At 64.8% G+C, this 23,323-nt stretch overlaps 1 protein-coding gene across 2 annotated transcripts in view; it reads left to right on the top strand.

Annotated features, from left to right (window-relative positions):
* Window positions 1–2,790: 2,790 nt before the first annotated feature.
* Window positions 2,791–23,323, top strand: part of polr1g (RNA polymerase I subunit G) — a 26,261-nt gene continuing 5,728 nt past the window's right edge. The window contains exon 1 of one of the 2 annotated variants that reach the window (XM_070867754.1): window positions 2,791–3,030. In XM_070867754.1, coding sequence (XP_070723855.1) covers window positions 2,861–3,030 — 170 coding nt within the window. In that variant the 5' untranslated portion in view covers window positions 2,791–2,860. Of the gene's footprint in view, window positions 3,160–23,323 lie in introns of both variants that reach the window. The other variant, XM_070867753.1, reaches the window with a different exon arrangement.

The raw sequence follows: 23,323 nt of genomic DNA, 5'->3' as shown, positions 1-23,323 counted from the left end.
GGATATTAAATGAATCAAGGGATATGGGAATAGTGCAGGAAAGTGGAGTTGAGGTAGAAGATGAGCCATGATCTTATTGAATGGCGGAGCAGGCTCAAGGGGCCGAATGGCCGACTCCTGCTCCTATTTCTTCTGCTCTTATCCTATTCCCTCTCCTCCATAGCCGCCCTCCCCTCGTCCTGTTCCCCCACTCCCTTTACCCCAGTCCAACATCCCAGAATCCCACTATCCTAGCCCTGTTTCCCCAATGCTATTATCCTGGTTTCACTCCCCTAGTCAATAACAATAACAACATAGGGGGTACAGTAGCATAGTGGTTAGGTTACTTGAATAGTAATATAAAGGCCTGGACTAAGAGACATGAATTCAATTAATTTTAAAATAATCTGAAATTAAAAAGTGACCATGAAACTACCGGCGTGTCGTAAAAACCCATCTGATTCACTAATGTTCTTTAGGGAAGGAAATCTGCCGCCCTTACCCGGTCTGGCCTATGTGTGACACTAGAGCCATGGCAATGGCATCATCATAGGCAGTCCCTCAGGTTGGAGGATGACTTGCTTCCACACTAAAAATTAGAACTCTTTTTAAACGGTGGAAGATGCCTGTGCGTGAATTCTTTTAATGTGGGGCGGCCGTTGCACACCAGCCACCACACGAGCTTGACTAGTCTTGGTCCTGTGGCAAGGGGGTCCAGGTCGACTGGAGACCAAGCTCTGCCACATGTGCCAATACTCACACACAAACTCAAACATACTTCTACTGCCCTCCTTCCCACAGGACCTCTCGCTACGTGGAATTCATAGCACGCAATGTGAGCCTCACGACCTCACAGCCTCGCTATGGGCCCGTGCTGCGCCTTCCCATGGTCTTGTCTACCCTGCTCCATCTCTGGACTGGGACCGCTCCGCTCCTCCGTCTTCTCCTCTCTGCTCCCGATCTCCGGACCTCGCCGGTCCCTCACTCCCAGACCCTAGAACACATCACATCAACCCAACTGAGGTCTGTTGCGGGAGGCTCCTCATTTCTCCACTCGGCATCTCAGGTGGCCATCGAGTGCAGAGCCAAACCAGACATCCCATTATAAGCCTTTCCCCTCATACAAAACAACAGTGGAAGCATTTTGAAAGACAAGTTGAGTGTAATGTATGCACCTCTGAGTATGCTCACAGGTTGGTAGAGCTGTTGAGTTGTGAGTGGCTTAGCCAATCACGTAATGTTCACAAGACTCAATAAAACCCCAGCCAGTTGAGTTCAGAGGAATGTGGTTGACTCTTAGCTGCTCTCTGAAATGGCCTAGCAAACCTCTGCGGCAAAGTCAGCACTGTGGGAGTACCTTCACCACAAGGACTGCAGCGGTTCAAGAAGGCGGCTCACCACCACCTTCTCAAGGATAGTTAGGGATGAGCAATAAATGCCGGCCTTGCCAGCGACGCCCACATCCTGTAAACGAATACATTTTAAACACTTGCATTTATATAGCGCCTTTAACATAGTAAAATGTCCCTAGGCGCTTCAGAGGAGCGATTATCAAACAAAATTTGACACCAAGCTACATAAGGAGATATTAGGGCAGGTAATCATAAGCTTGGTCAAAGAAGGAGCGTCTTGAAGGAGGAGAGGTTTAGGGAGGGAATTCCAGAGCTTAGGGCCCAGGTGGCTGAAGGCACGGCCACCAATGGTGGAGCAATTAAAATCAGGGATGCTAAAGAGGCCAGATTTGGAGGAGCGCAGAGATCTTGGAGCGTTGTAGGGCTGGAGGAGATTACAGAGATAGGGAGGGTGTGAGACCAGAACTGTACGCAGTACTCCAAGTGTGGTTTAACCAAGGTTCGATACAGGTTTAGCATAACTTCTCTACTTTTCAATTCTATCCCTCGAGAAACAAACCCGGTTGTTTGGTTTGCCTTTTTTTTTTTAAATGGCTTTGTTGACCTGCGTTGCTACTTTTAGTGATTTGTGTGCTTGTACTCAGAGATCCCTTTGCTCCTCTATCCCGTTTAGATTTGTATTTTCCAAGTAATATGTGACCTCCTTGTTTTTCTTCCCAAAATGTAATACCTTGCATTTATCTGTGTTGAAATTCATTTGCCCATTCATTCTGCAAGTTTCGACATCAATTTTCGAAATTTACTCAAATAGAGGACAAAAAAAAGATTTAATATAATTAAATCAATTGTATAAGAAACCCCATTCTCAGTGATTACTGAGTCTCTGCTGGCTCTGGTAGAGGAACATAATTAAAGGCAGCACCCACCCCCCAACCCCAGTGGATCAACCGTTATCCCCCCCCCCCCCCCAGTGGATCAACCCACCAGACAACTTAAAGCACTGATGTGCGACTGCACCATTCATTATTATGGGGGGGATGATTAATTGCAAAAACACTATAAAGAAATACATTTTTAAACATCTCAGATTACACTCAATGTCCAATTGAATATTCTTAGCTATGAATTTAGTATTACTGAAGTGATAAGGGAATTAGCCGATTTTCTGCAGTAAATACGAATATCGATCCCCTCACTCCAGCTGAGCAATGGACTATTCGGGAGCTAGGGGACGGTCTCAATCGGAGCTGGGGGGGGGCAGTTGTGATGAATCGCAACAAAGATAATTTAAAGCTATGGTAACCCCAGTTAATATATTTACGAGATTTGTACAGCAGTTTTCTATTATGCTGGGAAACTACATTGGGTTTTAACGGTTGAATGTGTTGTGAGATGGGGGTGGGAAATAGATGTACTCCCCTCCCGCAGGTGGAAAATGGAAGAGTCAGGTCAGAGGTCAGTCGGGTTGCCAAGGCAGCGGGGCCTAGGTGTTGGTGGCGCCTGGCTCGAGTGAGCACGGCGGGCTGGCGATGGCGAAGCAGCGGTGGGAGGTGTCGAGCAGCGAGCCGGAGGACAGCGAGGCCGAGCGGGAGGAGGGCGGAGTGGCGGCCGAGCGCCGCGGAGGGCGGAGCGGCGAGGCCGAGGCGGCGGAGCCGAAGGACGAGCAAGGCGCGGGCCGCTGCCCCGGGAAGGCGGCCAGGTTCGCGTGCCCGCCCGATTTCGCGCCGTGCTCCGCTCCGGCGGGCCGCCTCCTCACGCCGGGGAGAGCCAGCGGGCCGCACTCCGAGCTCTGGCTCATCAAAGCTCCCGCCGATTTCGACCCGCGCAGGTGAGCAACGCCGCGGGCGGCCAGAGGGGGGAGAGCCAGCAACAGCGCCGCCTCTGGCCGGGAGGTCGCACTCTCCAACCTACAGACACCTGCCCAGGTGTGCTGGAGGTCCCTGCATTCCCACACCCCTCCGAGCGGGCAGGTCCGAGGGCCTCCTCGTAGGACTGCCCCTGGGCACGGCCAAGGGGGGGGCCATCAGCCGGTCCAGGCAGCGGGCGGTCGAGGGGGTCGTTCAGCCCGACTGCCTGCCTCTCGTCCGCTCTTACATCCGGTCCAGGGTGTCCCTGGAGATGGAGCACGCGGTGTCCACCGGTACGCTCGCGGCCTTCCGCGAGAGGTGGGCGCCGGAGGGACTGGAGTGCATCATCACCCCCGGCAACCAAATTTTAATTTGATTTTACGTTTTAAAGTTTAATTTGTTTTAATTGCCGGTGCTTTTAGTGTCCCCCTTCCCTTTTATAGGAGGCACTGGGAAAAAATGTGATTTTAGTGCCCAAAAAAAAAACCAAAAAAAGGAAAAAAAAAGGGCCTTGTAAATGTCTGGTGTGTCATCCAGGTCAGGTGGCACCGATTAATGTTTTTGTTTTACAGGTAAACTCCAAAAGAGTTTCCCACACCCCTCCCCAATCTTCACTCCTCCTCCCCAATCTTCGCTCCTCCTCCCCAATCTTCGCCCCCCCCTCCCCAATCTTCGCTCCTCCGCCCCAATCTTCGCCCCTCCTCCCCAATCTTCGCCCCTCCTCCCCAATCTTCGCTTCTCCTCCCCAATCTTCGCTCCTCCTCCCCAATCTTCGCTCCTCCTCCCCAATCTTCGCTCCTCCTCCCCAATCTTCGCTCCTCCTCCCCAATCTTCGCCCCCCTCCCCAATCTTCGCTCCTCCTCCCCAATCTTCGCTCCTCCTCCCCAATCTTCGCCCCCCCATCCCCAATCTTCGCTCCTCCTCCCCAATCTTCGCTCCTCCTCCCCAATCTTCGCTCCTCCTCCCCAATCTTCGCCCCCCCTCCTCCCCAATCTTCGCTCCTCCTCCCCAATCTTCGCTCCTCCTCCCCAATCTTCGCTCCTCCTCCCCAATCTTCGCTCCTCCTCCCCAATCTTCGCTCCTCCTCCCCAATCTTCGCCCCTCCTCCCCAATCTTCGCCCCTCCTCCCCAATCTTCGCCCCTCCTCCCCAATCTTCGCCCCTCCTCCCCAATCTTCGCCCCTCCTCCCCAATCTTCGCCCCTCCTCCCCAATCTTCGCTCCTCCTCCCCAATCTTCGCTCCTCCTCCCCAATCTTCGCTCCTCCTCCCCAATCTTCGCCCCCCTCCCCAATCTTCGCTCCTCCTCCCCAATCTTCGCTCCTCCTCCCCAATCTTCGCCCCCCCATCCCCAATCTTCGCTCCTCCTCCCCAATCTTCGCTCCTCCTCCCCAATCTTCGCTCCTCCTCCCCAATCTTCGCCCCCCTCCTCCCCAATCTTCGCTCCTCCTCCCCAATCTTCGCTCCTCCTCCCCAATCTTCGCCCCCCCATCCCCAATCTTCGCTCCTCCTCCCCAATCTTCGCCCCCTCCCCAATCTTCGCCCCCCTCCCCAATCTTCGCCCCCCCGTCCCCAATCTTCGCCCCCCCGTCCCCAATCTTCACCCCCCGTCCCCAATCTTCGCCCCCCCGTCCCCAATCTTCGCCCCCCCGTCCCCAATCTTCGCCCCCCCGTCCCCAATCTTCGCCCCCCCGTCCCCAATCTTCGCCCCCCCCCGTCCCCAATCTTCGCCCCCCCGTCCCCAATCTTCGCCCCCCCCGTCCCCAATCTTCGCTCCCCCCGTCCCCAATCTTCGCTCCTCCTCCCCAATCTTCGCCCCCCCCGTCCCCAATCTTCGCCCCCCCGTCCCCAATCTTCGCCCCCCCGTCCCCAATCTTCGCCCCCCCGTCCCCAATCTTCGCCCCCCGTCCCCAATCTTCGCTCCCCCGTCCCCAATCTTCGCCCCCCCGTCCCCAATCTTCGCCCCCCCGTCCCCAATCTTCGCTCCTCCTCCCCAATCTTCGCCCCCCCCGTCCCCAATCTTCGCCCCCCCCGTCCCCAATCTTCGCCCCCCCGTCCCCAATCTTCGCTCCTCCTCCCCAATCTTCGCCCCCCCCCGTCCCCAATCTTCGCCCCCCCCGTCCCCAATCTTCACCCCCCCGTCCCCAATCTTCGCTCCTCCTCCCCAATCTTCGCCCCCCCGTCCCCAATCTTCGCCCCCCCCTCCCGTCCCCAATCTTCGCTCCCCCCGTCCCCAATCTTCGCCCCCCCCGTCCCCAATCTTCGCCCCCCCGTCCCCAATCTTCGCCCCCCCCGTCCCCAATCTTCGCTCCCCCCGTCCCCAATCTTCGCTCCCCCCGTCCCCAATCTTCGCTCCCCCCGTCCCCAATCTTCGCTCCCCCCGTCCCCAATCTTCGCCCCCCGTCCCCAATCTTCGCTCCCCCCGTCCCCAATCTTCGCTCCTCCTCCCCAATCTTCGCCCCCCCCGTCCCCAATCTTCGCTCCCCCCGTCCCCAATCTTCACCCCCCCCCGTCCCCAATCTTCGCTCCTGCTCCCCAATCTTCGCCCCCCCCCAACCCCAATCTTCGCTCCTCCTCCCCAGTCTTCGCCCCCCCATCCCCAATCTTCGCTCCTCCTCCCCAATCTTCGCCCCCCTCCCCAATCTTGGCCCCCCTCCCCAATCTTCGCCCCCCCCGTCCCCAATCTTCACCCCCCCCGTCCCCAATCTTCACCCCCCCGTCCCCAATCTTCACCCCCCCGTCCCCAATCTTCACCCCCCCCGTCCCCAATCTTCACCCCCCCGTCCCCAATCTTCACCCCCCCGTCCCCAATCTTCACCCCCCCGTCCCCAATCTTCACCCCCCCGTCCCCAATCTTCACCCCCCCGTCCCCAATCTTCACCCCCCCCGTCCCCAATCTTCACCCCCCCTGTCCCCAATCTTCGCCCCCCCCGTCCCCAATCTTCGCCCCCCCCGTCCCCAATCTTCGCCCCCCCGTCCCCAATCTTCGCCCCCCGTCCCCAATCTTCGCCCCCCCCGTCCCCAATCTTCGCCCCCCCGTCCCCAATCTTCACCCCCCCGTCCCCAATCTTCGCCCCCCCCGTCCCCAATCTTCGCTCCTCCTCCCCAATCTTCGCCCCCCCCGTCCCCAATCTTCGCCCCCCCCGTCCCCAATCTTCGCCCCCCCCCGTCCCCAATCTTCGCCCCCCCCGTCCCCAATCTTCGCCCCCCCCGTCCCCAATCTTCGCTCCTCCTCCCCAATCTTCGCCCCCCCATCCCCAATCTTCGCTCCTCCTCCCCAATCTTCGCCCCCCCATCCCCAATCTTCGCTCCTCCTCCCCAATCTTCGCCCCCCTCCCCAATCTTCGCCCCCCCGTCCCCAATCTTCGCCCCCCCGTCCCCAATCTTCGCCCCCCCCGTCCCCAATCTTCGCCCCCCTCCCCCAATCTTCGCCCCCGTCCCCAATCTTCGCCCCCCCCGTCCCCAATCGTCGCCCCCGCGTCCCCAATCTTCGCCCCCCCGTCCCCAATCTTCGCCCCCGTCCCCAATCTTCGCCCCCGTCCCCAATCTTCGCCCCCGTCCCCAATCTTCGCCCCCCCGTCCCCAATCTTCGCCCCCCCGTCCCCAATCTTCACCCCCCCGTCCCCAATCTTCACCCCCCCCCGTCCCCAATCTTCACCCCCCCCGTCCCCAATCTTCACCCCCCCCGTCCCCAATCTTCACCCCCCGTCCCCAATCTTCACCCCCCCGTCCCCAATCTTCGCCCCCCCGTCCCCAATCTTCACCCCTCCTCCCCAATCTTCACCCCCCCCGTCCCCAATCTTCGCCCCCCCGTCCCCAATCTTCACCCCCCCGTCCCCAATCTTCACCCCCCCCCGTCCCCAATCTTCACCCCCCCCGTCCCCAATCTTCACCCCCCCCGTCCCCAATCTTCACCCCCCCGTCCCCAATCTTCACCCCCCCGTCCCCAATCTTCGCCCCCCCGTCCCCAATCTTCACCCCTCCTCCCCAATCTTCACCCCCCCCGTCCCCAATCTTCACCCCCCCGTCCCCAATCTTCACCCCTCCTCCCCAATCTTCACCCCCGTCCCCAATCTTCGCCCCCCCGTCCCCAATCTTCACCCCTCCTCCCCAATCTTCACCCCCCCGTCCCCAATCTTCACCCCCCCGTCCCCAATCTTCACCCCCCCCGTCCCCAATCTTCACCCCCCCGTCCCCAATCTTCGCCCCCCCCGTCCCCAATCTTCACCCCCCCGTCCCCAATCTTCACCCCCCCCGTCCCCAATCTTCACCCCCCCGTCCCCAATCTTCACCCCCCCGTCCCCAATCTTCACCCCCCCCGTCCCCAATCTTCACCCCCCCGTCCCCAATCTTCGCCCCCCGTCCCCAATCTTCGCCCCCCCCGTCCCCAATCTTTGCCCCCCCGTCCCCAATCTTCGCCCCCCCCGTCCCCAATCTTCGCCCCCCCCGTCCCCAATCTTTGCCCCCCGTCCCCAATCTTCGCCCCCCCCCGTCCCCAATCTTCGCCCCCCCCGTCCCCAATCTTCGCTCCTCCTCCCCAATCTTCGCCCCCCCATCCCCAATCTTCGCTCCTCCTCCCCAATCTTCGCCCCCCCATCCCCAATCTTCGCTCCTCCTCCCCAATCTTCGCCCCCCTCCCCAATCTTCGCCCCCCCGTCCCCAATCTTCGCCCCCCCGTCCCCAATCTTCGCCCCCCCCGTCCCCAATCTTCGCCCCCCTCCCCCAATCTTCGCCCCCGTCCCCAATCTTCGCCCCCCCGTCCCCAATCGTCGCCCCCGCGTCCCCAATCTTCGCCCCCCCGTCCCCAATCTTCGCCCCCGTCCCCAATCTTCGCCCCCGTCCCCAATCTTCGCCCCCGTCCCCAATCTTCGCCCCCGTCCCCAATCTTCGCCCCCGTCCCCAATCTTCGCCCCCCCCGTCCCCAATCTTCGCCCCCCCGTCCCCAATCTTCACCCCCCCGTCCCCAATCTTCACCCCCCCGTCCCCAATCTTCACCCCCCCCGTCCCCAATCTTCACCCCCCCCGTCCCCAATCTTCACCCCCCCGTCCCCAATCTTCACCCCCCCGTCCCCAATCTTCACCCCCCCGTCCCCAATCTTCACCCCCCCGTCCCCAATCTTCACCCCCCCGTCCCCAATCTTCACCCCCCCGTCCCCAATCTTCACCCCCCCGTCCCCAATCTTCGCCCCCCCGTCCCCAATCTTCGCCCCCCCCGTCCCCAATCTTCGCCCCCCCCGTCCCCAATCTTCGCCCCCCCGTCCCCAATCTTCGCTCCTCCTCCCCAATCTTCGCCCCCCCCGTCCCCAATCTTCGCCCCCCCCGTCCCCAATCTTCGCCCCCGTCCCCAATCTTCGCTCCTCCTCCCCAATCTTCGCTCCTCCTCCCCAATCTTCGCCCCCCTCCTCCCCAATCTTCGCTCCTCCTCCCCAATCTTCGCTCCTCCTCCCCAATCTTCGCTCCTCCTCCCCAATCTTCGCCCCCCTCCTCCCAATCTTCGCTCCTCCTCCCCAATCTTCGCTCCTCCTCCCCAATCTTCGCTCCTCCTCCCCAATCTTCGCTCCTCCTCCCCAATCTTCGCCCCCCTCCTCCCCAATCTTCGCTCCTCCTCCCCAATCTTCGCTCCTCCTCCCCAATCTTCGCTCCTCCTCCCCAATCTTCGCCGCTCCTCCCCAATCTTCGCCCCTCCTCCCCAATCTTCGCCCCCCCTCCTCCCCAATCTTTGCTCCTCCTCCCCAATCTTCGCTCCTCCTCCCCAATCTTCACTCCTCCTCCCCAATCTTCGCTCCTCCTCCCCAATCTTCACTCCTCCTCCCCAATCTTCGCTCCTCCTCCCCAATCTTCGCTCCTCCTCCCCAATCTTCGCCCCTCCTCCCCAATCTTCGCCCCCCCATCCCCAATCTTCGCTCCTCCTCCCCAATCTTCGCCCCCCCCGTCCCCAATCTTCGCCCCCCCCGTCCCCAATCTTCGCCCCCCCGTCCCCAATCTTCGCTCCTCCTCCCCAATCTTCGCCCCCCCCGTCCCCAATCTTCGCCCCCCCCGTCCCCAATCTTCGCCCCCGTCCCCAATCTTCGCTCCTCCTCCCCAATCTTCGCTCCTCCTCCCCAATCTTCGCCCCCCTCCTCCCCAATCTTCGCTCCTCCTCCCCAATCTTCGCTCCTCCTCCCCAATCTTCGCTCCTCCTCCCCAATCTTCGCCCCCCTCCTCCCAATCTTCGCTCCTCCTCCCCAATCTTCGCTCCTCCTCCCCAATCTTCGCTCCTCCTCCCCAATCTTCGCTCCTCCTCCCCAATCTTCGCCCCCCTCCTCCCCAATCTTCGCTCCTCCTCCCCAATCTTCGCTCCTCCTCCCCAATCTTCGCTCCTCCTCCCCAATCTTCGCCGCTCCTCCCCAATCTTCGCCCCTCCTCCCCAATCTTCGCCCCCCCTCCTCCCCAATCTTTGCTCCTCCTCCCCAATCTTCGCTCCTCCTCCCCAATCTTCACTCCTCCTCCCCAATCTTCGCTCCTCCTCCCCAATCTTCACTCCTCCTCCCCAATCTTCGCTCCTCCTCCCCAATCTTCGCTCCTCCTCCCCAATCTTCGCCCCTCCTCCCCAATCTTCGCCCCCCCATCCCCAATCTTCGCTCCTCCTCCCCAATCTTCGCTCCTCCTCCCCAATCTTCGCTCCTCCTCCCCAATCTTCGCTCCTCCTCCCCAATCTTCGCTCCTCCTCCCCAATCTTCGCTCCTCCTCCCCAATCTTCGCTCCTCCTCCCCAATCTTCGCTCCTCCTCCCCAATCTTCGCTCCTCCTCCCCAATCTTCGCTCCTCCTCCCCAATCTTCGCCCCTCCTCCCCAATCTTCGCTCCTCCTCCCCAATCTTCGCTCCTCCTCCCCAATCTTCGCTCCTCCTCCCCAATCTTCGCCCCCTCCTCCCCAATCTTCGCTCCTCCTCCCCAATCTTCGCTCCTCCTCCCCAATCTTCGCTCCTCCTCCCCAATCTTCGCCCCCCCATCCCCAATCTTCGCTCCTCCTCCCCAATCTTCGCCCCCCTCCCCAATCTTCGCCCCCCCCTCCCCAATCTTCGCCCCCCCCTCCCCAATCTTCGCCCCCCCATCCCCAATCTTCGCTCCTCCTCCCCAATCTTCGCCCCCCCATCCCCAATCTTCGCTCCTCCTCCCCAATCTTCGCCCCCCCATCCCCAATCTTCGCTCCTCCTCCCCAATCTTCGCCCCCCTCCCCAATCTTCGCCCCCCTCCCCAATCTTCGCCCCCCTCCCCAATCTTCGCCCCCCCCGTCCCCAATCTTCACCCCCCCGTCCCCAATCTTCACCCCCCCGTCCCCAATCTTCACCCCCCGTCCCCAATCTTCGCCCCCCCCCGTCCCCAATCTTCGCCCCCCCCGTCCCCAATATTCGCCCCCCCCATCCCCAATCTTCGCCCCCCCCGTCCCCAATCTTCGCCCCCCCCGTCCCCAATCTTCGCCCCCCCCGTCCCCAATCTTCGCCCCCCCCGTCCCCAATCTTCGCCCCCCCATCCCCAATCTTCTACCCCCCCCGTCCCCAATCTTCGCCCCCGTCCCCAATCTTCGCCCCCCCCGGTCCCCAATCTTCGCCCCCCCCCGTCCCCAATCTTCGCCCCCCCGTCCCCAATCTTCGCCCCCCCGTCCCCAATCTTCGCTCCTCCTCCCCAATCTTCTACCCCCCCCGTCCCCAATCTTCGCCCCCCCGTCCCCAATCTTCGCCCCCCCGTCCCCAATCTTCGCCCCCCCCGTCCACAATCTTCGCCCCCCCCGTCCCCAATCTTCTACCCCCCCCGTCCCCAATCTTCGCCCCCCCCGTCCCCAATCTTCGCCCCCCCCCGTCCCCAATCTTCGCCCCCCCGTCCCCAATCTTCGCCCCCCCCCGTCCCCAATCTTCGCCCCCCCCGTCCCCAATCTTCGCCCCCCCCGTCCCCAATCTTCGCCCCCCCGTCCCCAATCTTCGCCCCCCCCGTCCCCAATCTTCGCCCCCCCCGTCCCCAATCTTCGCCCCCCCCGTCCCCAATCTTCGCCCCCCCCGTCCCCAATCTTCGCCCCCCCCGTCCCCAATCTTCGCCCCCCCCGTCCCCAATCTTCGCCCCCCCCGTCCCCAATCTTCGCCCCCCCGTCCCCAATCTTCGCCCCCCCGTCCCCAATCTTCGCTCCTCCTCCCCAATCTTCGCCCCCCCATCCCCAATCTTCGCTCCTCCTCCCCAATCTTCGCCCCCCCATCCCCAATCTTCGCCCCCCCATCCCCAATCTTCGCTCCTCCTCCCCAATCTTCGCCCCCCATCCCCAATCTTCGCTCCTCCTCCCCAATCTTCGCCCCCCCGTCCCCAATCTTCGCCCCCCCCGTCCCCAATCTTCGCCCCCCGTCCCCAATCTTCGCCCCCGTCCCCAATCTTCGCCCCCGTCCCCAATCTTCGCCCCCCCCCGTCCCCAATCTTCGCCCCTCCTCCCCAATCTTCGCCCCCCCCGTCCCCAATCTTCTACCCCCCCCGTCCCCAATCTTCGCCCCCGTCCCCAATCTTCGCCCCCGTCCCCAATCTTCGCCCCCCCCCATCCCCAATCTTCGCTCCTCCTCCCCAATCTTCGCTCCTCCTCCCCAATCTTCGCTCCTCCTCCCCAATCTTCGCTCCTCCTCCCCAATCTTCGCTCCTCCTCCCCAATCTTCGCTCCTCCTCCCCAATCTTCGCTCCTCCTCCCCAATCTTCGCTCCTCCTCCCCAATCTTCGCTCCTCCTCCCCAATCTTCGCTCCTCCTCCCCAATCTTCGCTCCTCCTCCCCAATCTTCGCTCCTCCTCCCCAATCTTCGCCCCTCCTCCCCAATCTTCGCTCCTCCTCCCCAATCTTCGCTCCTCCTCCCCAATCTTCGCCCCCCTCCTCCCCAATCTTCGCTCCTCCTCCCCAATCTTCGCTCCTCCTCCCCAATCTTCGCTCCTCCTCCCCAATCTTCGCCCCCCCATCCCCAATCTTCGCTCCTCCTCCCCAATCTTCGCCCCCCTCCCCAATCTTCGCCCCCCCCTCCCCAATCTTCGCCCCCCCCTCCCCAATCTTCGCCCCCCCATCCCCAATCTTCGCTCCTCCTCCCCAATCTTCGCCCCCCCCGTCCCCAATCTTCGCCCCCCCGTCCCCAATCTTCGCCCCCCCCGTCCCCAATCTTCGCCCCCCCCGTCCCCAATCTTCGCCCCCCCCGTCCCCAATCTTCGCCCCCCCCGTCCCCAATCTTCGCCCCCCCGTCCCCAATCTTCGCCCCCCCGTCCCCAATCTTCGCTCCTCCTCCCCAATCTTCGCCCCCCCATCCCCAATCTTCGCTCCTCCTCCCCAATCTTCGCCCCCCCATCCCCAATCTTCGCCCCCCCATCCCCAATCTTCGCTCCTCCTCCCCAATCTTCGCCCCCCATCCCCAATCTTCGCTCCTCCTCCCCAATCTTCGCCCCCCCGTCCCCAATCTTCGCCCCCCCCGTCCCCAATCTTCGCCCCCCGTCCCCAATCTTCGCCCCCGTCCCCAATCTTCGCCCCCGTCCCCAATCTTCGCCCCCCCCCGTCCCCAATCTTCGCCCCTCCTCCCCAATCTTCGCCCCCCCCGTCCCCAATCTTCTACCCCCCCCGTCCCCAATCTTCTACCCCCCCCGTCCCCAATCTTCTACCCCCCCCGTCCCCAATCTTCTACCCCCCCCGTCCCCAATCTTCTACCCCCCCCGTCCCCAATCTTCTACCCCCCCCGTCCCCAATCTTCGCCCCTCCTCCCCAATCTTCGCCCCCCCATCCCCAATCTTCGCTCCTCCTCCCCAATCTTCGCCCCCCCATCCCCAATCTTCGCTCCTCCTCCCCAATCTTCGCCCCCCTCCCCAATCTTCGCCCCCCTCCCCAATCTTCGCCCCCCCCCGTCCCCAATCTTCACCCCCCCCGTCCCCAATCTTCACCCCCCCGTCCCCAATCTTCACCCCCCCGTCCCCAATCTTCACCCCCCCGTCCCCAATCTTCACCCCCCCGTCCCCAATCTTCACCCCCCCCCGTCCCCAATCTTCACCCCCCCCCGTCCCCAATCTTCACCCCCCCGTCCCCAATCTTCACCCCCCCGTCCCCAATCTTCACCCCCCCCCGTCCCCAATCTTCGCCCTCCCCGTCCCCAATCTTCGCCCTCCCCGTCCCCAATCTTCGCCCCCCCCGTCCCCAATCTTCGCCCCCCCCGTCCCCAATCTTCGCCCCCCCCGTCCCCAATCTTCGCTCCTCCTCCCCAATCTTCGCCCCCCCGTCCCCAATCTTCGCCCCCCCTCCCCAATCTTCGCTCCTCCTCCCCAATCTTCGCTCCTCCTCCCCAATCTTCGCCCCCCTCCCCAATCTTCGCCCCCCTCCCCAATCTTCGCCCCCCCCGTCCCCAATCTTCGCCCCCCTCCCCCAATCTTCGCCCCCGTCCCCAATCTTCGCCCCCCCCCCGTCCCCAATCTTCGCCCCCCCCCGTCCCCAATCTTCGCCCCCCCGTCCCCAATCTTCGCCCCCCGTCCCCAATCTTCACCCCCCCGTCCCCAATCTTCACCCCCCCGTCCCCAATCTTCACCCCCCCGTCCCCAATCTTCGCCCCCCGTCCCCAATCTTCGCCCCCCCCCTGTCCCCAATCTTCACCCCCCCGTCCCCAATCTTCACCCCCCCCCGTCCCCAATCTTCGCCCCCCCGTCCCCAATCTTCGCCCTCCCCGTCCCCAATCTTCGCCCCCCCCTCCCCAATCTTCGCCCCCCGTCCCCAATCTTCACCCCCCCCGTCCCCAATCTTCACCCCCCCCCGTCCCCAATCTTCACCCCCCCCCGTCCCCAATCTTCACCCCCCCCGTCCCCAATCTTCACCCCCCCCGTCCCCAATCTTCACCCCCCCCGTCCCCAATCTTCACCCCCCCCGTCCCCAATCTTCACCCCCGTCCCCAATCTTCACCCCCCCGTCCCCAATCTTCGCCCCCCCCCCGTCCCCAATCTTCACCCCCCCCCGTCCCCAATCTTCACCCCCCCCGTCCCCAATCTTCGCCCCCCCCCGTCCCCAATCTTCGCCCCCCCCCCCGTCCCCAATCTTCGCCCCCCCCGTCCCCAATCTTCACCCCCCCGTCCCCAATCTTCACCCCCCCGTCCCCAATCTTCACCCCCCCGTCCCCAATCTTCGCCCCCCCCCGTCCCCAATCTTCACCCCCCCGTCCCCAATCTTCGCCCCCCCCCGTCCCCAATCTTCGCCCCCCCCGTCCCCAATCTTCGCCCCCCCCCGTCCCCAATCTTCGCCCCCCCCGTCCCCAATCTTCGCCCCCCCCTCCCCAATCTTCACCCCCCCGTCCCCAATCTTCGCCCCCCGTCCCCAATCTTCGCCCCCCCGTCCCCAATCTTCGCCCCCCCGTCCCCAATCTTCGCCCCCCCGTCCCCAATCTTCGCCCCCCCGTCCCCAATCTTCGCCCCCCCGTCCCCAATCTTCGCCCCCCCGTCCCCAATCTTCGCCCCCCCGTCCTCAATCTTCGCCCCCCCCCGTCCCCAATCTTCGCCCCCGTCCCCAATCTTCGCCCCCCCCGTCCCCAATCTTCGCCCCCCCCCCGTCCCCAATCTTCTACCCCCCCCGTCCCCAATCTTCTACCCCCCCCGTCCCCAATCTTCGCCCCCCCGTCCCCAATCTTCCCCCCCCCCGTCCCCAATCTTCGCCCCCCCCGTCCCCAATCTTCGCCCCCCCCCGTCCCCAATCTTCGCCCCCCCCGTCCCCAATCTCCTACCCCCCCCGTCCCCAATCTTCGCCCCTCCTCCCCAATCTTCGCCCCCCCATCCCCAATCTTCGCTCCTCCTCCCCAATCTTCGCCCCCCCATCCCCAATCTTCGCTCCTCCTCCCCAATCTTCGCCCCCCTCCCCAATCTTCGCCCCCCTCCCCAATCTTCGCCCCCCTCCCCAATCTTCGCCCCCCCCGTCCCCAATCTTCACCCCCCCGTCCCCAATCTTCACCCCCCCGTCCCCAATCTTCACCCCCCCGTCCCCAATCTTCACCCCCCCGTCCCCAATCTTCACCCCCCCGTCCCCAATCTTCACCCCCCCCGTCCCCAATCTTCACCCCCCCCGTCCCCAATCTTCGCCCCCCCCGTCCCCAATCTTCACCCCCCCCCGTCCCCAATCTTCGCCCTCCCCGTCCCCAATCTTCGCCCCCCCCGTCCCCAATCTTCGCCCCCCCCCGTCCCCAATCTTCGCTCCTCCTCCCCAATCTTCGCCCCCCCGTCCCCAATCTTCGCCCCCCCGTCCCCAATCTTCGCTCCTCCTCCCCAATCTTCGCTCCTCCTCCCCAATCTTCGCTCCTCCTCCCCAATCTTCGCCCCCCTCCCCAATCTTCGCCCCCCTCCCCAATCTTCACCCCCCTCCCCAATCTTCGCCCCCCTCCCCAATCTTCGCCCCCCCCCGTCCCCAATCTTCGCCCCCCTCCCCCAATCTTCGCCCCCGTCCCCAATCTTCGCCCCCCCCCGTCCCCAATCTTCGCCCCCCCCCCGTCCCCAATCTTCGCCCCCCCGTCCCCAATCTTCGCCCCCCCCGTCCCCAATCTTCACCCCCCCCGTCCCCAATCTTCGCCCCCCCCCCGTCCCCAATCTTCGCCCCCCCCCCGTCCCCAATCTTCGCCCCCCCCCGTCCCCAATCTTCGCCCCCCCCGTCCCCAATCTTCGCCCCCCCCGTCCCCAATCTTCGCCCCCCCCGTCCCCAATCTTCGCCCCCCCCCGTCCCCAATCTTCACCCCCCCGTCCCCAATCTTCGCCCCCCCCTCCCCAATCTTCACCCCCCCAGTCCCCAATCTTCGCCCCCCCCGTCCCCAATCTTCGCCCCCCCGTCCCCAATCTTCGCCCCCCCCGTCCCCAATCTTCGCCCCCCCCCCGTCCCCAATCTTCGCCCCCCCCCGTCCCCAATCTTCGCCCCCCCCCGTCCCCAATCTTCGCCCCACCCGTCCCCAATCTTCTACCCCCCCCCGTCCCCAATCTTCTACCCCCCCCCGTCCCCAATCTTCTACCCCCCCCCGTCCCCAATCTTCGCCCTCCCGTCCCCAATCTTCCCCCCCCCGTCCCCAATCTTCGCCCCCCCCGTCCCCAGTCTTCGCCCCCCCCCCCGTCCCCAATCTTCTACCCCCCCGTCCCCAATCTTCGCCCCTCCTCCCCAATCTTCGCCCCCCCATCCCCAATCTTCGCTCCTCCTCCCCAATCTTCGCCCCCCCATCCCCAATCTTCGCTCCTCCTCCCCAATCTTCGCCCCCCTCCCCAATCTTCGCCCCCCTCCCCAATCTTCGCCCCCCCCGTCCCCAATCTTCACCCCCCCGTCCCCAATCTTCACCCCCCCGTCCCCAATCTTCACCCCCCCGTCCCCAATCTTCACCCCCCCGTCCCCAATCTTCACCCCCCCGTCCCCAATCTTCACCCCCCCGTCCCCAATCTTCACCCCCCCCGTCCCCAATCTTCACCCCCCCCGTCCCCAATCTTCGCCCCCCCCGTCCCCAATCTTCACCCCCCCCGTCCCCAATCTTCGCCTTCCCCGTCCCCAATCTTCGCCCCCCCCGTCCCCAATCTTCGCCCCCCCCCGTCCCCAATCTTCGCTCCTCCTCCCCAATCTTCGCCACCCCCGTCCCCAATCTTCGCCCCCCCCCCGTCCCCAATCTTCGCTCCTCCTCCCCAATCTTCACCCCCCCCGTCCCCAATCTTCGCCCCCCCCGTCCCCAATCTTCACCCCCCCGTCCCCAATCTTCGCCCCCCCGTCCCCAATCTTCGCCCCCCCGTCCCCAATCTTCGCTCCTCCTCCCCAATCTTCGCTCCTCCTCCCCATCTTCGCCCCCCTCCCCAATCTTCGCCCCCCTCCCCAATCTTCGCCCCCCCCGTCCCCAATCTTCGCCCCCCTCCCCCAATCTTCGCCCCCGTCCCCAATCTTCGCCCCCCCCCGTCCCCAATCTTTGCCCCCCCCCCGTCCCCAATCTTCGCCCCCCCGTCCCCAATCTTCACCCCCCCCGTCCCCAATCTTCACCCCCCCCGTCCCCAATCTTCGCCCCCCGTCCCCAATCTTCGCCCCCCCTCCCTGTCCCCAATCTTCACCCCCCCGTCCCCAATCTTCACCCCCCCCCGTCCCCAATCTTCGCCCCCCCGTCCCCAATCTTCGCCCTCCCCGTCCCCAATCTTCGCCCCCCCCTCCCCAATCTTCGCCCCCCGTCCCCAATCTTCGCCCCCCCGTCCCCAATCTTCACCCCCCCCGTCCCCAATCTTCACCCCCCCCGTCCCCAATCTTCACCCCCCCCGTCCCCAATCTTCACCCCCCCCGTCCCCAATCTTCACCCCCGTCCCCAATCTTCACCCCCCCGTCCCCAATCTTCGCCCCCCCCCGTCCCCAATCTTCGCCCCCCCCCGTCCCCAATCTTCACCCCCCCCGTCCCCAATCTTCACCCCCCCCGTCCCCAATCTTCACCCCCCCGTCCCCAATCTTCACCCCCCCGTCCCCAATCTTCACCCCCCCGTCCCCAATCTTCACCCCCCCGTCCCCAATCTTCACCCCCCCGTCCCCAATCTTCACCCCCCGTCCCCAATCTTCACCCCCCCCGTCCCCAATCTTCTCCCCCCCGTCCCCAATCTTCGCCCCCCCCGTCCCCAATCTTCGCCCCCCCCGTCCCCAATCTTCGCCCCCCCGTCCCCAATCTTCGCTCCTCCTCCCCAATCTTCGCCCCCCCCGTCCCCAATCTTCGCCCCCCCCGTCCCCAATCTTCGCCCCCGTCCCCAATCTTCGCTCCTCCTCCCCAATCTTCGCCCCCCTCCTCCCCAATCTTCGCTCCTCCTCCCCAATCTTCGCTCCTCCTCCCCAATCTTCGCTCCTCCTCCCCAATCTTCGCCCCCCTCCTCCCAATCTTCGCTCCTCCTCCCCAATCTTCGCTCCTCCTCCCCAATCTTCGCTCCTCCTCCCCAATCTTCGCTCCTCCTCCCCAATCTTCGCTCCTCCTCCCCAATCTTCGCTCCTCCTCCCCAATCTTCGCCCCCCTCCTCCCCAATCTTCGCTCCTCCTCCCCAATCTTCGCTCCTCCTCCCCAATCTTCGCTCCTCCTCCCCAATCTTCGCTCCTCCTCCCCAATCTTCGCCGCTCCTCCCCAATCTTCGCTCCTCCTCCCCAATCTTCGCCCCCCCTCCTCCCCAATCTTTGCTCCTCCTCCCCAATCTTCGCTCCTCCTCCCCAATCTTCGCTCCTCCTCCCAAATCTTCGCTCCTCCTCCCCAATCTTCGCTCCTCCTCCCCAATCTTCGCCCCTCCTCCCCAATCTTCGCCCCCCCATCCCCAATCTTCGCTCCTCCTCCCCAATCTTCGCTCCTCCTCCCCAATCTTCGCTCCTCCTCCCCAATCTTCGCTCCTCCTCCCCAATCTTCGCTCCTCCTCCCCAATCTTCGCTCCTCCTCCCCAATCTTCGCTCCTCCTCCCCAATCTTCGCTCCTCCTCCCCAATCTTCGCTCCTCCTCCCCAATCTTCGCTCCTCCTCCCCAATCTTCGCCCCTCCTCCCCAATCTTCGCTCCTCCTCCCCAATCTTCGCTCCTCCTCCCCAATCTTCGCCCCCCTCCTCCCCAATCTTCGCTCCTCCTCCCCAATCTTCGCTCCTCCTCCCCAATCTTCGCTCCTCCTCCCCAATCTTCGCTCCTCCTCCCCAATCTTCGCCCCCCCATCCCCAATCTTCGCTCCTCCTCCCCAATCTTCGCCCCCCTCCCCAATCTTCGCCCCCCCTCCCCAATCTTCGCCCCCCCCTCCCCAATCTTCGCCCCCCCATCCCCAATCTTCGCTCCTCCTCCCCAATCTTCGCCCCCCCATCCCCAATCTTCGCTCCTCCTCCCCAATCTTCGCCCCCCCATCCCCAATCTTCGCTCCTCCTCCCCAATCTTCGCCCCCCTCCCCAATCTTCGCCCCCCTCCCCAATCTTCGCCCCCCTCCCCAATCTTCGCCCCCCTCCCCAATCTTCGCCCCCCCCGTCCCCAATCTTCACCCCCCCGTCCCCAATCTTCACCCCCCCGTCCCCAATCTTCACCCCCCCGTCCCCAATCTTCACCCCCCCCGTCCCCAATCTTCACCCCCCGTCCCCAATCTTCGCCCCCCCCGTCCCCAATCTTCGCCCCCCCCGTCCCCAATCTTCGCCCCCCCCATCCCCAATCTTCGCCCCCCCCCGTCCCCAATCTTCGCCCCCCCCCGTCCCCAATCTTCGCCCCCCCCGTCCCCAATCTTCGCCCCCCCCGTCCCCAATCTTCGCCCCCCCCGTCCCCAATCTTCGCCCCCCCCATCCCCAATCTTCTACCCCCCCCGTCCTCAATCTTCGCCCCCGTCCCCAATCTTCGCCCCCCCCGTCCCCAATCTTTGCCCCCCCGTCCCCAATCTTTGCCCCCCCGTCCCCAATCTTCGCCCCCCCCGTCCCCAATCTTCGCCCCCCCGTCCCCAATCTTCGCTCCTCCTCCCCAATCTTTCTACCCCCCCCGTCCCCAATCTTCGCCCCCCCCGTCCCCAATCTTCGCCCCCCCCGTCCCCAATCTTCGCCCCCCCCGTCCCCAATCTTCTACCCCCCCCGTCCCAAATCTTCGCCCCCCCCGTCCCAAATCTTCGCCCCCCCCGTCCCCAATCTTCGCCCCCCCGTCCCCAATCTTCGCCCCCCCCCGTCCCCAATCTTCGCCCCCCCCCGTCCCCAATCTTCGCCCCCCCCGTCCCCAATCTTCGCCCCCCCCGTCCCCAATCTTCGCCCCCCCCGTCCCCAATCTTCGCCCCCCCCGTCCCCAATCTTCGCCCCCCCCGTCCCCAATCTTCGCCCTCCCCGTCCCCAATCTTCGCCCCCCCCGTCCCCAATCTTCGCCCCCCCGTCCCCAATCTTCGCTCCTCCTCCCCAATCTTCGCCCCCCCATCCCCAATCTTCGCTCCTCCTCCCCAATCTTCGCCCCCCCATGCCCAATCTTCGCTCCTCCTCCCCAATCTTCGCCCCCCATCCCCAATCTTCGCTCCTCCTCCCCAATCTTCGCCCCCCCCGTCCCCAATCTTCGCCCCCCCCGTCCCCAATCTTCGCCCCCCGTCCCCAATCTTCGCCCCCGTCCCCAATCTTCGCCCCCGTCCCCAATCTTCGCCCCCCCCGTCCCCAATCTTCGCCCCTCCTCCCCAATCTTCGCCCCCCCCGTCCCCAATCTTCTACCCCCCCCGTCCCCAATCTTCTACCCCCCCCGTCCCCAATCTTCTACCCCCCCCGTCCCCAATCTTCTACCCCCCCGTCCCCAATCTTCTACCCCCCCCGTCCCCAATCTTCTACCCCCCCCGTCCCCAATCTTCTACCCCCCCCGTCCCCAATCTTCTACCCCCCCCCGTCCCCAATCTTCTACCCCCCCCCGTCCCCAATCTTCTACCCCCCCCGTCCCCAATCTTCCCCCCCCCCGTCCCCAATCTTCCCCCCCCCCCGTCCCCAATCTTCGCCCCCCCCGTCCCCAATCTTCGCCCCCCCCCCGTCCCCAATCTTCGCCCCCCCCGTCCCCAATCTTCTACCCCCCCCGTCCCCAATCTTCGCCCCTCCTCCCCAATCTTCGCCCCCCCATCCCCAATCTTCGCTCCTCCTCCCCAATCTTCGCCCCCCCATCCCCAATCTTCGCTCCTCCTCCCCAATCTTCGCCCCCCTCCCCAATCTTCGCCCCCCTCCCCAATCTTCGCCCCCCCCGTCCCCAATCTTCACCCCCCCGTCCCCAATCTTCACCCCCCCGTCCCCAATCTTCACCCCCCCGTCCCCAATCTTCACCCCCCCGTCCCCAATCTTCACCCCCCCGTCCCCAATCTTCACCCCCCCGTCCCCAATCTTCACCCCCCCGTCCCCAATCTTCACCCCCCCCGTCCCCAATCTTCACCCCCCCCGTCCCCAATCTTCACCCCCCCCGTCCCCAATCTTCGCCCTCCCCGTCCCCAATCTTCGCCCCCCCGTCCCCAATCTTCGCCCCCCCCGTCCCCAATCTTCGCTCCTCCTCCCCAATCTTCGCCCCCCCGTCCCCAATCTTCGCCCCCCCGTCCCCAATCTTCGCTCCTCCTCCCCAATCTTCGCTCCTCCTCCCCAATCTTCGCCCCCCTCCCCAATCTTCGCCCCCCTCCCCAATCTTCACCCCCCTCCCCAATCTTCGCCCCCCTCCCCAATCTTCCCCCCCCCCCCCGTCCCCAATCTTCGCCCCCCTCCCCCAATCTTCGCCCCCGTCCCCAATCTTCGCCCCCCCCCCGTCCCCAATCTTCGCCCCCCCCCGTCCCCAATCTTCGCCCCCCCCCGTCCCCAATCTTCGCCCCCCCGTCCCCAATCTTCGCCCCCCCGTCCCCAATCTTCGCCCCCCCCGTCCCCAATCTTCACCCCCCCCCGTCCCCAATCTTCGCCCCCCCCGTCCCCAATCTTCGCCCCCCCCGTCCCCAATCTTCGCCCCCCCCCGTCCCCAATCTTCGCCCCCCCCGTCCCCAATCTTCGCCCCCCCCGTCCCCAATCTTCACCCCCCCCGTCCCCAATCTTCGCCCCCCCCCTCCCCAATCTTCACCCCCCCGTCCCCAATCTTCGCCCCCCCCGTCCCCAATCTTCGCCCCCCCGTCCCCAATCTTCGCCCCCCCCGTCCCCAATCTTCGCCCCCCCCGTCCCCAATCTTCGCCCCCCCCCGTCCCCAATCTTCGCCCCGTCCCCAATCTTCGCCCCCCCCCGTCCCCAATCTTCGCCCCCCCCCGTCCCCAATCTTCGCCCCCCCCGTCCCCAATCTTCGCCCCCCCCCGTCCCCAATCTTCGCCCCCCCCGTCCCCAATCTTCTACCCCCCCCCGTCCCCAATCTTCTACCCCCCCCCGTCCCCAATCTTCGCCCCCCCGTCCCCAATCTTCCCCCCCCCCGTCCCCAATCTTCGCCCCCCCCGTCCCCAATCTTCGCCCCCCCCCGTCCCCAATCTTCGCCCCCCCGTCCCCAATCTTCTACCCCCCCCGTCCCCAATCTTCGCCCCTCCTCCCCAATCTTCGCCCCCCCATCCCCAATCTTCGCTCCTCCTCCCCAATCTTCGCCCCCCCATCCCCAATCTTCGCTCCTCCTCCCCAATCTTCGCCCCCCTCCCCAATCTTCGCCCCCCTCCCCAATCTTCGCCCCCCTCCCCAATCTTCGCCCCCCCGTCCCCAATCTTCACCCCCCCGTCCCCAATCTTCACCCCCCCGTCCCCAATCTTCACCCCCCCGTCCCCAATCTTCACCCCCCCGTCCCCAATCTTCACCCCCCCCCGTCCCCAATCTTCGCCCCCCCCGTCCCCAATCTTCGCCCCCCCCGTCCCCAATCTTCGCCCCCCCCGTCCCCAATCTTCACCCCCCCCGTCCCCAATCTTCGCCCTCCCCGTCCCCAATATATTCGCCCCCCCCGTCCCCAATCTTCGCCCCCCCCCGTCCCCAATCTTCGCTCCTCCTCCCCAATCTTCGCCACCCCCGTCCCCAATCTTCGCCCCCCCCCGTCCCCAATCTTCGCTCCTCCTCCCCAATCTTCACCCCCCCGTCCCCAATCTTCGCCCCCCCCGTCCCCAATCTTCACCCCCCCCGTCCCCAATCTTCGCCCCCCCGTCCCCAATCTTCGCCCCCCCGTCCCCAATCTTCGCTCCTCCTCCCCAATCTTCGCTCCTCCTCCCCAATCTTCGCCCCCCTCCCCAATCTTCGCCCCCCTCCCCAATCTTCGCCCCCCTCCCCAATCTTCGCCCCCCTCCCCAATCTTCGCCCCCCTCCCCAATCTTCGCCCCCCCCCGTCCCCAATCTTCGCCCCCCTCCCCCAATCTTCGCCCCCGTCCCCAATCTTCGCCCCCCCCCCGTCCCCAATCTTCGCCCCCCCCCCCCGTCCCCAATCTTCGCCCCCCCGTCCCCAATCTTCACCCCCCCCCGTCCCCAATCTTCGCCCCCCCGTCCCCAATCTTCGCCCTCCCCGTCCCCAATCTTCGCCCCCCCCTCCCCAATCTTCGCCCCCCCGTCCCCAATCTTCGCCCCCCCCGTCCCCAATCTTCGCCCCCCCCGTCCCCAATCTTCACCCCCCCCGTCCCCAATCTTCACCCCCCCCGTCCCCAATCTTCACCCCCCCCGTCCCCAATCTTCACCCCCCCCGTCCCCAATCTTCACCCCCGTCCCCAATCTTCACCCCCGTCCCCAATCTTCACC

Source organism: Pristiophorus japonicus, chromosome 26 (assembly GCF_044704955.1).
Source record: "Pristiophorus japonicus isolate sPriJap1 chromosome 26, sPriJap1.hap1, whole genome shotgun sequence".
NCBI classification, from domain to species: domain Eukaryota; kingdom Metazoa; phylum Chordata; class Chondrichthyes; family Pristiophoridae; genus Pristiophorus; species Pristiophorus japonicus.
This window is presented reverse-complemented; position numbering and strand designations above follow the sequence as displayed.